The following is a 14469-nucleotide window of genomic DNA, read 5'->3' as shown; positions in this document are numbered from 1 at the left end:
AAATAAAATAATAATATAATACTGAGTCTTCTAGTCATTCAGTGTGATATATTTCTTCATTTATTTTCCCCCTTTTTTTAATTATGGTACTAGGGTTTGAACCCAGGGGCTTGCTCTATAATTGAGGTACAACTGAGCTGCATCTCCTGTCTGTTTTGAGACGGGGTGTCTTAGTTATTTTTCTCATTACTGAGACAAAATACCTAACACTCACTGTTTGCAGAGGTTTCAGTCCATAATCGGCCAGCTGCAAGGCAGGGTGGCATGGCAGAGGGACATTGCAGAGGATAAACAGTTCATGGCAGGCAGAAAGCAGCAAAAGCAAGGGAGATCAGCCTCTGATATCAGCATCCAGGCCGCTAGAATTAGGGTGGCACCAAATCAATCAGTGGACTGATTTACTAATCACTCACCCTTCATCCTAACACGGCACCACGATCAGTCACAAGCTGTCACCCACCTCTGAGAAGGGCCCACCTATGACTGCTGAGGCCTTGTGGGGATGTCTAGACACAGCCATAACACAGGGTCTTGCTATGTAACTTGAACTTGCGGTGATTCTCCTGTCTCAGCTTCCTGGAGTGCTGGCATTACAGGCATGTGCCACCACACCCAACTTTTTATTTACTTTTGGGGGGACAGAGTCTTGCCAGGTTGAATTTGTAGATGTGGCGTCACACACCTGTTAACCCTAGCACTCTGGGAAGCTAAGGCGAAACATCACACATTCAAGTCTAGCCTGGCAACTTAGCTGTTTCAAACTGTTTAAAAAAAAAAGAGCTGAGAACTAGCTCAGTGAAAAGGCTATCTTTCTCTTTTTCTCTTTCTTTCACAGACACACACATGCAAATTCAAACATGTAGAAGAATTAATACAACAAAGCCTATACATTCAACTATCCAGATTCCCTAATTAATGGTATATTTTATGTCATCTATGTTTATTCAAATTAAACCATTTCTTAGTGCATTAAAGACATCATAGATACTTTACTCACAAACATTTTTTTTTTTTTTTTTTTTTTTTTTTTTGTACTGGGGATTGCACTCGGGTCCTTGTTCTTGCAAAGCAGGCCACCGAACCACTGAGCTAAATCCCTGGCTCACAACATTTTAATGTGTATCCTCAAAACCTAAAGGCAGTCTCCTATATAATCCATTATTATATCTAGGAAAATTAATAGTTCCCTAATTTTTAATTCATAGTCACATTTCCCTGGTTGTTCTCCAAATGTCTTTTGTAATGGGGTTTTTGCTTGTTTTGTTTTGATTTCAAGACAAAATATGCTCAAGGATCATATATTGCATTTAAAGGGTTTTTTTTTAATTTTGGGGGCTGGGGATTTATCTCAGTGCCACTGCACCTGTGTTGAAAGCCCAAGGTCCTGAGTTCAATTTCCAGTACCAGAAAAAAAAAAAGATGAAAATTTTCTAAATCTAATGGTTAATTTAGAACCATCGCACTAGGTGTGGACATGCATACCCATTATCCCAGCACTCTGAGGCAGAATGATGACAAATTCAAGCCCAGCCTGGGCAATTTGGCAACTTAAGACCCTACTTCAAAATATAAAAAAGACTGAGGATAGCCAGGTATGATGGTCCTCATCTGTAATCCCAGTACTCAGGAGGCTGAGGCAGGAAGATTGACATGATTTCGAAGCCAGACTGGGCTACACAGTGAGTTCAAGACCACCCTGAACTACACAGTGAGACCCTGTCTCAAAAAACAAAACAGTGGAGTAAGGATATTGCCCAATACGAAGCCCCAGAATTCAATCCCCAGTGGAGGATATGTGTGTGTGTGTGTGTGTGTCCGTCCATCTGTCCATTTGTCTGTCTGTCTGTAGCACTAAGGATTGAACCCAGGGCCTAGCACATGAACAGGCTCTACCACTAAGCCACATCCAGCCCTTTTTTTTTTTTTTTTTTTTTTTTTAATTTTGACATGAGCGCTCTCATAAATAGCTCAGGTTGGTCTTGAATTTGTGATCCTCCTGCTCAGCCTTCCGAATAGCTGGGATTACAGGTTTGTGTAACCACAACTGGCTCCTCTCTTTTTTTATAAGTGACATTGACTTTTTTTTTTGCCTGTTTTGCTACAATTACTTTTAGGAAAAAAAATTAGTCCGTATTTTCAGTATACAGTGATCACATTCATCATGGTAGTATATGTACACAGTACATCTTTTTCCCCCCATTAAGTTTATTGGTGACATTGACTTTGAATAGGAAGAAGTGAGGCTGGTGATCTGGTAGGTAGGCGTCTTGTGTTCCGAGTCTGATTGTTTTCTCACGGGGTTGTTTACTTTGTCCCTCCATGTCCTTAACCTCCTGTAAGCTACAGCCTATGTGGAGGCTGGGTTAGCTGTACATAAGCCTCACCAAGCCTTCCTGAGGTCTCCATCCCGACCCTTTGCAAAGTTGAGGAAGGCCAGCAGGTGTGTGAGCAGCCGTGTAAACTTGTATCGTGATACCTGGCACATAGGAAACTTCAGTTCTTGGTAGCTCTTAAGATTTATCCCTGCCTTAGTCCAGGGACAGTGATTCCTATGCTTATTCCTTTTTCTTTTTTGGGAGAGGGGAAGGTTGAGACAGGCTCTCACTATATAGCTCAGCCTGGCCTTGAACTCACAGTGATCCTCCTGCCTCAGCCTCCTGAGGGCTGGGATTATAGGTGTGTGTCACCATGCCCGGCTACCTTGGCACCCCTTTCCCTGGGTCTTCTTCTGGTTGGGGCTCCTGCTGCCTTGGCTTCCCTTCACCTTTCTCTCTTCTCACCCTCAGACAACACAGGCAGCTCCACATACCGGCCACCCCCTAGGACAAGGGAGGTGATGATCAATGGGCAGATGGTGAAGTTAAAGTACTGCTTCACATGCAAGATGTTTCGGCCGCCTCGGACCTCACACTGCAGCGTCTGTGACAACTGTGTGGGTGAGTTGGAGGCCCTCAGGGATCCCTGAGATCGGAGGTCATATGCAGGGCAAGGTGCAGTGTCTGAAATATCCAGGGCCGGGCAGCAGGTCCGGTTCAGCCAGATTCGCCCTGACTGGAGAAGCGCTCTGAGTGTGAACTGTGACGTGTCAGCTTCAGCCCGGGACTGGCAGATTCCTTCCCCAACTCTGAGGTGTGCAGTGGACACAGAGAGGCCCTCGACCTTCCTCCCATGTTAGCCCAGTCCCCGGGAGAGACTGCAGTAACAACATCCCAGATGTGATTGAGCCCGAGAGAATGTCTTCTGCCCAGCTCTGCAGGCTTTGATCTGGGTCCCAGGGGTGGGAGGGACCAGAATACATCCGAAGCTGGTGAGGCCGAGAGAATGTAACTGGGGCTGGAAGAGGCTCCTGACTCGTACCACAGTGCTTTCCAGAGGCCGCCCAGCTCTGGGGGCACCCAGCGCGGCTCCTCTGGGAGGGTGTCATAAGGCAGTCATTGTGTGAAGGCTCAGGGGAGCTGAGCCACGGTGACAGTGCACAGTTCCTGGGACAGTGACCTCATCTTGCCAGCTCAGCATGCCCCAAGCAAGAGGGCAGCGGGGAGCCACCCATGACGCAGGCAACGAAGTAGGTGACTCAGTGGGTGTCATTCATCCCTGAGCGTCTGCTCCACCCACCTCCTGCAAGAGTGCTAGTCTTGGCTTGAGTCCCACGTCGGGCTTGTGACCCACATTCCCACGGGGACTTTCCTCAGCAGTCTGGGTGTGATCCCACCCCAGGGACACACAGCTGGTCTGAGCTCAGCCCTCTGCTGTGGCCTCTGAGGCTGGCTCTCCACAGTCACCGGCTGACCCGGCCCCTCTCTGGGCCTCTAGTCACAGTCCTAGAGCAAGGGACAGGTCGTTGGCTGTTGGCATGTGGCCAGAGTAGTGGGTTAGACAAGTGGTCTTATGTGGTCTTATGTGCTGGCTGCTGGGGAGTCAACAGTGTGAGGTCCCCACAGCCCCTCGTGGAGCTTACAATCCAGCGGGGCAGCTGGCCGCTGTGGTCATCATAATTGACCACGTGGGCAGTGTGCTACGAAGGAGGAGCAATGGGACAGACACCAGGCCTAGTCTGGGCCAGAGGGGAAGTGTCTCTTTTTAAGGAAGTGGTCTATAGCTGACACGCGGAGGAGCAGCTATTGTTCCCCAGAAAGAGATGGAGAAGAATACATAGGCAGCAGGAACTGAGGCTCAAGAGAGCAGAAGCAGAGCGTGGCCAGGGGCCTGGAGTCAGCTGGGTGGAGGGAGTGAAAGGTAGGCGAGCCCTCTGAACCCGTGCTGGCTGCAGGCCAGACCTCACTAACCTGTCACCCCTTACCTTTTTCCAGAGCGCTTTGACCATCACTGTCCCTGGGTGGGCAACTGTGTGGGGAGACGGAACTACCGCTTCTTCTATGCGTTCATTCTCTCCCTCTCCTTCCTGACGGCCTTCATCTTTGCCTGCGTGGTCACTCACCTGACACTGCGTAAGTAGGAGGGACTGGCCAGCCGCTAAGCCAGGTCAGGGGCTGTGCTCAGCCCCCTTCTGAACTGCGCCTCTGTTGTCTTCTTCCTTAGGCTCTCAGGGAAGCAACTTCCTCTCCACTCTAAAGGAGACACCAGCGAGATATCCTTTGTCAGCTAGCGGACACCCCTGTGGGAACCGGGGTGTCTTCATTGGGGGATCCTCCAGGGCAACGCTAGAGTCCGTATCTGACCTCTGGAATCCAGTGTACCAGCTGTTTGTTCGTGCCCAGGCTGCAGCTGATCCTCAACGGGGCATTACGGACTGGGGCTGCCTGAGAACTCTTGGAAGGCTCCGTCCTTGTCTTGAAGGGCCGGAAGACAGCATGTCCCGTGAGATGCCCAGCTTCCGGGACGTGGCAGGCCCCAAGCCTGTGTTTGGAATCCTCGGTCCCCTCTGCCACTCGTCATCCCATTTTGTCTGCTCTTTAGGGAACTCTTAACCCCTCCTGGGGTCCCAGGAGGTGATCCTGTTGAGAAGTGATAACTAGGCTATAGGGAGGTCCCAATATGTGTCCCCTCCTTGGGAAGGAGCCCCAGGGCAGGCTGGAGGAGGAAGGCTGAGCCCCGAGGGGCCCACCCTGCGCCCCTGTGTGTGTCCTTGACCAGCCCACTGTGCTGGAGTTGGTGATATGCTTCTTCTCCATCTGGTCCATCCTGGGCCTCTCAGGGTTTCACACTTACCTCGTCGCCTCCAACCTGACAACTAATGAAGACGTAAGTATGGCTGGCAGGAGCCGGGCCACAGGAGCCTGGGGTGGCCAGGTGCAGTCCTGCCTGGAGTTCTGCAGGGGAAGCTGGGGGAGGCATGGGGCAGCTGAGCATCTCCCAGTGCGCACGCGCCCAGCCCCAGAAGCCCTGCTGTTTGCTCTGAGGTCCCTACCTGCTTCATCTCCTCAGTGCAGACTCCCGAGGCCCCCAAGTTGCTCTCCTCACAGCCCTATAGGGCAGCACTTGTGCCATAGACTCGTCTCTGGGCAGTATATTTACTGCTCTCGGACCTCTTTCAGTTCTTGTCATCTCCTTGGATCCTTTTGCCGAGCCTGAGGCAGAGGAACAGGGACGCTGCTTCTCCACTGGATGACTCAGAGATGTGCATCAGGGCCATACAGTTGGGAAGGGGCAGAGCCAGGGTGGTGCCCACAAGTCATGGCCATTCTCTTTCTGCTCACCACGCTGCACCTGAAGGCAACAGAGCTGTGACTGGGGCTTCCTAGGCACATTATTGAGGGGCGCAGCCAGAACAGGACAGTGGGGCTCCACTGACCCTTCTTAGTCCCTGCAGCCATCACCACCAAACATTGGTTTTGTTGTTGTTTTTGTTTGTTTGTTTGTTTGTTTGTTTGAGACAGGGTCTCACTATGTAGTTGAGACTGGCCTGGAACTCACTATTTAGCTCAGGCTGGTCTCGAACTCACAGTGATCCTCCTGCCTCAGCCTCCCGAGTGATGGGACTACAGGCGTGCACCACCACGTCTGGCACCACCAAACATTGTTTGAGCACCCACTGTGCCCAGTCCTGGGCCAGACTTGACCCCTCCCACCCTCCAAACAATAAAAAGCAAATAGGAATATATATTCCCTTGCCTGCCATCTGATGATGACAGAAGGGCCCATCAGCCAGCAGAAAATGTATCTAAGACTCAGCCCTTCGAACAGAAACAAAATTCCAACAGACACAGCAGGGTATCATGTGCTGGATGATTAGTGAGAGCAGAAAAGCATCTCCCAGAGAGATTTCCTGGGTGCCGATTTGTAGGATATTACAGGGCCGGGATTTAGCTCAGTGGTTCCACTGCCTGCCTCACAAGCACAAGGACCAGAGTTCAATCCCTGGTACCAAAAATAAATAAATAAAAGATATTACAGAGCTTAAGCAAAGAGGGACATTATGGCTTAATAAGTACAGACCGGGTAGCAGTGAAGTGGGTGTTCTTTACTCCCTTTGGTAGCTGACTTCACGGAGAGAGAGATACATAAACTATCACCTAATGTTCCAACAGTGCTGAGGAATTAGTGCCATTGTCCTTATTTTTCAGAAGAGGACAGACTTAGATGATCTATCCAGGGGATAGAGCCTGGGTTCCCAGCAAGGTCAACCTTGACCCTGTGACAGTGGTAGCAGCCCCTCTCTGGTGCCTACCCAGAGGAGGGAGGGGTCGCCAACACACGCTCCTCTGGAAACTCTGCTTTCCTTGTCTTCTGTCCTGGGCGGGCCCCACTTAAATCCAGCAATCCCCATATCGTTAATAACATCCCTTCTGTAGTCTTAACTAGAAGTGGTTTCAGAATTGGCCAGCTCTCCCCATCTCTCCTCCCCATCTCTCTCCCTCCTAGGAAATAAAGCAAAGGATGTAGTGGGGCTGGGAGGGCTGCTCAGGGTGGAACAGTGGAGAGTGTGCCCACCATGCATGAGGCCCTGGGCTCAACCCCCAGCACCATGTTTAAAAAAAAAGGCAGCTGACCCAGGTCTCCTTTGTGCTTGCAGATCAAAGGCTCATGGTCCAGCAAGAGGGGCGGGGAGGCCTCTGTCAACCCCTACAGCCATAAAAGTATTATTACCAACTGCTGTGCTGTGCTCTGTGGCCCCTTACCTCCCAGGTAAGCCGGAAGGGATGGTACACAGGGGAGGGGTGAGGAGGAGAGGTGACCCTGAGTCAGCCCCCGTTCAGAGAGGTTCCGGGCTCTCAGCAGGTCTTTCCCTGTGCCACAGACACCCCTTTCCACCATCACCTGTTGAATGCATTTAGCATTTGTCAAGTAAAGAAACCAGGTGGCAGATTGTCATTTTTAGTCATATATTCTCATTACAGAGAAAAATTAAGTACAAGCCAGGCATGGTGCACCACCACGTCTCTAAACCCAGCTTTCTAGGAGGCTGAGGATTATAAGTTCAAGCCCCCACCTGGGCAATTTAGCAACCTATCAAGAACCTGTCTCAAAATAAAAATGGGCTGGAAATGTAGCTCAGTGCAGAGGTACTGGGTTCAACCCCTAGTATCAAAAGAAAAAATAGAAATGTTAAAGCATATCATATATAATCCTGCTCCCCAGGGGTGACCATAGTGATGTCTGTCGTCACAGTGGAGTTACACAGCCCCTCCCGCTGGCACTGGGGAAGTGTCCAGGCTCTCCTGGAAGAAGGGAAGCTGGGGCTCAGCCCCTGCCAGGGAACAGCCTCCATCCTAACACCAGGGGGTGCCAGAGCTCCAGAACAGGAGTTACAGTGCTGTGGGCACTGCGGGCAGGTCCCTACCCCCACCTGGAATTCTAGTAACTCGCCCTGCCTGGAAGGGGGCAGTAGGCATCTTACTGTCTCCAAACACCTGTTCATCCTTGCTTCTCCTATCATCTGCATCCTGGCTTCTTGGCGGGCAGATGGGTAGGTCACTGAAAAAAATGCTGTGATGAAAGCCAGGTGCCCAGAGGGCAGAAGGAAGCCTTACAGAAGGGAGGATCTTGAGCCCACCTGTGGAGAGCAAATCCCCTCTCCACAGCCTTAGGGGACTGGAATTAGATTCTACCATCCAGCCCGAGCCACATCCTTCATGTGTCCCTGTCCTTGTGTTTTGGAAGTCTCATTGACCGGAGGGGATTTGTGCAGCCCGACACTGTGTTGCCCTCACCCGTCAGAAGCGACGAGCCAGCCTGTGGAGCCAAGCAAGACGCCAGCATGGTAGGAGGCCACCCCTGAATGCAGCTCAGCACTTGCCATCTTCTGGCCTGTATGCCCCTCCGAACTCACCTGCCGCCCTCCACACCTGCTGGGACCCTCCCCATTCCATCCGTGGGAAGCAAGGCTGCCAAAGACTCAAGTCTTTTCGTATTTATTTCCCACCCTGCGTGGCTTTCCCTGAATGGTTCCATGGCTGTCCCCTCTGCTCCCCACACCCAGGTTCCCACAGCCTTGAGTCCTAGGTCCTCCTGGGTCCTAATCAGTGGCAGAAGGGACAGGACAGCCTCTAGAGGTCACCAAGGGGACCGTGCCAAGTATCTGCCTGTGCCAGGGTGAGCCCTGTGTGAGTGACCTGAGTGCCAGGCCTCGCTGATCCAGTGAGACAGGACAGCTCAGGGCTGTGCAGCGCAGGCTGGAGAGAAGCCTCGGGCTGCTTTGGCTTAGGGGGTGCTGCACTGCCTTTGTGATGATCATTGTTCTCTTGGGGTTTTGGTGGGTTTGAGGGTTTTATATGGAGTTGGCCAGTAGGATAGAACGGGGGTGAGGGGCAGCCTGTGTGTGAGGAAGCCGAACCAGCCAGCCAGGAACCCAGATCCTCCACTCAGAGTCCTGGGCAGCACAGTGGGAGGGGAGGCCACACCCTCCCCGCTCATGGAGGCTCTGTAGGGGATCCCAGCCTGTCCCATCTCTCTCCAAAGGCGGAGCTGAGGATGGACAGATGCTGCTCCTGCTGGCAATACTTGAAACGGGTTTATTAATGCTGGATATTTTGCACAATTTTATAGACCTCTTTTTTACATAGCCTTTTTAAAAAAGAAGTCAGCCATGTTGCTAGCTGTGTAGTGCCAGGTTACAAGAGACCTTCTGGCTGAGTGTGAGTGTATGGGGTGTGTGTGTGTGTTCACGTGTGTCCCTGTGTGGATGTGTCTGCCCCCTTCCGCCATCCCTGATGGGGTTCAGGAGTAGCCTGAGCCAAGGGGACAGGGAGCATGTGCATCAGTCACAAGAGACCCTTGGGCTCCCAGTGAGGTTCAGCTTCTCTTTCCTTCCTCCTTGGACTTGAGACACCCGGGAGCTGGGGACTCTGCTGCCCCAGCCCCCAGGGGAGCTTCCCGCTGGGACCTGCCCAGACAGGCTGAGGCTGGGAGTGGTGGGCGGGGTGGTGGCCCTGGGGAGCAGGCGTCCAGCAAGCCGCACCCCTCCTCTGAGCGCGAGACCCTGGCCCAGGGCTGAAAGCACAGTGTTTCTTCCATCTGAGGGTTTCATCAAAAGCAAAGGAAGGAAGCAGCAGCATAGCCTAAGAAGCAAGTGAGCGTTGGCCTAAGTCTGGGCCAGAAGCTGGGAGCTGTACTTTCTTATCAAAATAGAGAAATGCCCCTGACCCCTTCATTGGAACTTCGAGTGGGCTGACGCCCTTGGAAAGTGACATAGAAAGTTGCCTGGTCTTACCCTTTCTTGCTCCAGAGGCCACTGGGTCTCCTAGGAGAAAGAGCTCTGGCCCAGCCTCAGGAGCCTGAGCCCTCCTACAGTGGCCTGGGAGGGAGGGGGAAGCGAACTAGGAGGCTCCCACCTGCCTTTTATTTAAACCAGTATTCATTGTTCCTGCTTGTAATAAAACTTTTGTTTTTAAGAGTTGATTTGCTTTGGTTTGGTTTTTGTTTGCTTTTTCTTTGCTGAGACCCCAGTTGACAGTCCCGGGTTCTGAGACAAACAGGTGTTTCCTCAGGAGACAGAAGACAGGCAGCCCAGCCCCGGCTGAAGTCCCCCTCCCCTGACTGGAGCTGTCAGCTGGAGGCAGAGTAAGAGGGGGCCTGGCTGAGCCGTCCTGTCCCCTCTTCTCTTTCCCCTGCCCTGGGGGCTTGGGGCCCCTTGAGTTTTTCCCTGTTGCCTTTCCACCCTGATCCCCAGTGACTGCTCATCTGTTTGAGACAGTAGACTCCACTTTGACAACGAGAGCCTCCCTGACTACCACCAGCCCCGCCTGGGCAGCAGGGCCCAGCCAGACAACTCATAACATGGGCCCACCCCTCTGGACTCTCTCCCAGGAGGACACCTGTCAGGATTTTGCCATCTCCTGCACAGCCTGAGGGGAGCTAACAGGCCTCTTTGCAGAGGGTTAGCTGGTAAGACTGTACTCGCCTGGTGGCCAGCACTGCCACTGCCCTCACACATCTCATCGCCGCCATCGCATGCCTGCCCACTCCATGGACCCCTCCATCTGTCTGGTTGTAGTGTGGTGTGTGTGTGTTGGCGGTGGTAGGGCCCCAGGGCTCCCCCAGGTGGGGCTGAACTGAGCAAATGGCTTCTCACAGAACGGCTGTCCCCCTGGAAGAGAAGGTGAAGGGTGAGGCCCCTGAGGTGCTTGGGCCTGTTCTGGTGGTGTCCTGGTTTGCAGGGACCTTGGTCACTAACACTCCTGTGTCTCCTTTCTGTCCCTGCTAAGCTTTCTTTCACCCGCCTGTTTTCTGTCCTGCCCAATTGCCTGCTGCCCTTCCCCGGGGGAGAGGCGGGTGCTGTGGCAGCCCCTGTCCCCACACTTGCCCCTGCAGGCCGCCTCCCCTCCCTCCCACTAACCCTCTCTCTTCTTCTTTGCTGTCCTGCCGGGGATCTGCAGTGTGTGCGAGGGCTTAAGGACCTCCTGAGGACCGCTGCGCTCTGCCTCTCCAGGGGTGGCCTGGGGGGAGCCAGGTACCCGGCACCTCCACCTGCCTAACCTGTGGCCAGTCTGCCACCATCTGTGCCTACAGGGTCTGCCCCAGCCTGCCCTATGCTCTCTAGGCCCCCCCATGGGGCAGGGGCTGGCCCGTTGCCCCCACCTCCACTCCGTGCCAGCCAGAGTGCAGAAAGCCATACCCAGCATCAGCGCAATGCTGTAGCACTATGCTGAAACTTCTCTTCCTCCCCTCACTTTCCCTTCCCCAGCCTTGTGAGGAGACTGTGAACCTGGTCTTACAGCCCCCCCCAATCATCCAAATCTGGCACAGCCATAGTCAAGCTGAGCAGGTTTCTTCTGGAGCCGGCTGGGGTGCTGATGACGCTGTTGAGCAAGTTTGGTGACTGTTCAAAGCGGGAGCAGCTCAGCTCAGTGCTGTTCTCACGGCCTCTCCCCGTGGGCAGGATGCAGGGAGACCCAAGGGCTGGAGCTGGCTCTGCCCAGCCCATGTTCCTCACAGGATCTAAAGGAAGCCCAGTCAGGCCCCAGAAAAGCAGCTAAGCCCAGGGCTGCTTGTCTGCTGTCCTGTACCTTTTATAACCAGAATAAAGATTCCCTTCTTGCCAAACCCTAAGTGGTACCGCTTTGACTTTGGGTCTGTGGGTGGGCCTGCAGCAGATATGCTGATCCTGGCTTACCTGGTCGGCACTGTTCTGGAGTTTAAAGGAGACAACGATGGAAATGAAGTGTTTGTAAATGGGGAGGGGTGGAGGGGGTGAAGGGAGGGCAGGGACAAGGCGAACAAATGAGAACCAAGACCTATCTTGTAAAGGTACAAGATCCCAATGATGAATGTCACTGTGCTGTATACCTAAAATGTACCAATAAACTCAATGAGGAGAGAAAAAAAATAAAGGAGACAACGAAGCCAGGAGGAATGTGGGAGCAGCAGCCAGCAGCCTGGGTCTGTCCAGTGCAGACCTTTCAAGCCTTAGCCGACCCGAACTCTGAAAGCCACAGCCCAGGGTGAGAAAGGTTAACTCTAGTCTGGGGCTCACACCCCAGGATCACAATCTCCTGCCACCTGACATGGAGACACACACTATACCCTGCTGCCACCGGGCAAGGGCTTGCCAAGTGGCAGTTCATTTTCTCACCTTTGCCTCACTCAGGAAGGTGGTGTCAGCCCTTTTACAGATGAGGGAACTGAGGCCTGGGAAAGGTTCAAGAGCTGGCCAGGGTTACTCAGCTGGCAGAGCAGCAAATCCAGGACTGGAACCTGATCTCTCCCCTTCTGTTCTGCTCAGGATGAGTTTGGCTTGGCTTGGGAGAAAAGGGTCTTGAGAAGCCCTGGGTCATATGCAGTAGGGGCTTCGAGATGACCACTAGGCAGCCTCCGACCCTCCTCCTTCCTCTACTGCAGAAGCTGAACCCAGGGGCAGGAAGGGACCTGCCCAAGGCCTTAGAACAGAGCTGGAATGCAGCCCCACACCCTGACCTCATTCCATTCTCTGCATAAATTCCCCACTATCTCCTAGACTCGACTGGTTTAGATGTGGGCTACTTTCAACAGCAGTGCCTTGAGGAGAAAGACTCAGAGCAGCTGAGTCACTTGAAAGTAATCTAGTATCCCTTCCCAAAGGCAACTGGTAGAGAAGGCACTCAGCTGCCTCTTACAACTAACAAGGAGGAGAAGGTGCTAGAGCTTCTTGTAGTTACCTCTTTATTTTGAATTTGAGAGATGGAGGAAGTTCTTTCTGAAGTCTTAACTAGAACCCTGCCGTCTGTTCTTAGTGCAGTAGATGGCACCTGATTTCTCTGCGCATAGCCCTTCAAAGCCTGTTGCTATAAGCTTAGGAAGGATTGGCTGAGTATGGTCCCAGGGCCTGTGAGCTGCTGCTAGGGCTAGGATGGGCGCTTCAGAAGAGAGGAGAGGGACAGGCAGGATGAGGAAAGCCCGCCTGGGCTGCAGCCCCAGCCACTGTCCTGCTGACTCAGGTCACTGATGTGGAGCTCCGAGCCGTGCCGGGGCCTGCTGCCTCCTGCCTGCCTGCGCTCCTGGACTTGAGAAACAGAGGCCCAGAGGCAAAGGGAGGAAACAGACAGGAACTGAGTCAGGATCGACAGGCCCGAGCCAGCAGGAGGGGTCAGGCAGCCTGGCTTCCAGATTCAACCTTGAGCTTCAGCGGAGAAGGGAGAGTAAAGGCGCTCAGGGGTTGGGGAAGCTTGGACTGAATGACTCCTGAAAAAGGACACCTTGAGCGCTCCAGAGCCTGTGAAGACCTGAGGAGTGTCCAGGACAGAGAGAGGAGGCGCCCTTGAGCCATCTGACCACGTCTGCAGAGGGAAGGCTGCGGGCAAGGTGCCCCTTCGGTCACCTGTGGACACCCAGCTGGGCAGGGTCTGGTCTTCAGCTAAGGCCTCGCTTGGGACCGGTCTACATTTCATAGGACCCAGTCCTGTGTTAGCATTTTCTTTATATATGTTTATAATAGTAAAGGTGGCAGGTTTTTTCACAGAGTGATCATTACCATCACTTTTTTAATCCTTATAAACCTCATTTTATAACTACGGGGACTGAGGCTTGCAAAGGTTGTTACTTGGCCAGGGGTACAACAGTTTGTAAGAACTGAACTCAGGCCATCTGGTTCCAAAAATACCAGGCTATTCTGTCTCTCATAGAAAACATATTCAGCATTAATAATTTGGAGAACCAAGATGGATTATGTAAAGGTGCAAATTTTCAATGATGAATGTCATTGTGTTGTATACTTTAAATGTACCAATAAAATTAATTTTTAAAATAATAATTTGGAGAGAGTGAAAAAAACTATTCGTACATGGTGGCCCAGACGAAAGCCTAGCACTCTGAGAGACTTCGGCAGGAGGATCATAAGTTCACACCCAGCCTGGGCAATTCAGCAACTTGAGACCTTGTCAAAATTTAAAAAATAAAAATAAAAGGGCTGAGGTGTAACTCAGCGTGAAGGCCCTCAATCCCTAATACCATTAAAAAAAAAAAAAAGTCTTGGAGTCTCTTTACCTAAAGACACCCTTCTGAGCTGGTAATTTAGTATGAGGCCTTTCCATTGTTTTCCACAGCAAAGCTCCCATTTGGGCAAAGCCACTAGGGTGTCAGGCCTAAAATCCCTCTGCTTCCTGGGAAACCCCTTGGCATTGGCCCAGACTTGTTCCTACCTTTCCTTGTGGCAAAGAGGAGTTTTCATCTTATTCCTTAGAGCCCTGGGTTGGCCCCTCACCAGGACAAAGTGGGTGTCCAGACACTTGGGAACTAGGGGAGACTCAGGCTCAAGGGTTGGACTGTCTGGACCCCACAGGGACCCCACCCTGAGCCCCACCTGAGCTTTTGCTGGGGATGGGGCAGGTAAGAAGGAGCCCACCCTCCAAGGCTTGGCAGCAACACTCTTAATGATGCTCTTGGTGAAACTTGAAGACAGGCCCTCAGCAAGCAGTTGGTAAGAGAGGTGTTCATCTCCAAAGCCTCTGTCAGGGGTCAGAGTTGGGGCCACAGGCAAAAAGAAGCAACAAGGAGGGGCTGAGGATTTAGCTCAGCGGTTTGGTGGCCTGCCTTGCAATCGAGAGGACCCCAGTTCAATCCCCGGTACCAAAAAAAAAAAAAAAAAAAAAAAAAAAA

General features: G+C 52.3%; 1 protein-coding gene across 1 annotated transcript in view; it reads left to right on the top strand.

The window, feature by feature from the left end:
• Positions 1–10854, top strand: part of Zdhhc18 (zinc finger DHHC-type palmitoyltransferase 18) — a 28094-nt gene extending 17240 nt beyond the window's left edge. The window contains exons 3-10 of the mRNA XM_033767370.1: positions 2787–2936; positions 4311–4448; positions 4540–4588; positions 5100–5202; positions 6974–7086; positions 8062–8161; positions 10207–10284; positions 10776–10854. Of these exons, the coding sequence (XP_033623261.1) occupies positions 2787–2936; positions 4311–4448; positions 4540–4588; positions 5100–5202; positions 6974–7086; positions 8062–8161; positions 10207–10248 (695 nt within the window). The 3' untranslated portion in view covers positions 10249–10284; positions 10776–10854. The remainder of the gene's footprint in view (positions 1–2786; positions 2937–4310; positions 4449–4539; positions 4589–5099; positions 5203–6973; positions 7087–8061; positions 8162–10206; positions 10285–10775) is intronic.
• The last annotated feature ends 3615 nt before the right edge of the window (positions 10855–14469 follow it).

The sequence above is a fragment of the Fukomys damarensis genome, unplaced genomic scaffold, assembly GCF_012274545.1.
Source record: "Fukomys damarensis isolate Sample0158 unplaced genomic scaffold, DMR_v1.0_HiC HiC_scaffold_23, whole genome shotgun sequence".
NCBI lineage: Eukaryota > Metazoa > Chordata > Mammalia > Rodentia > Bathyergidae > Fukomys > Fukomys damarensis.
The sequence above is the reverse complement of the archived record's forward strand: the minus strand, read 5'-3'. Positions and strand labels throughout refer to the sequence as shown.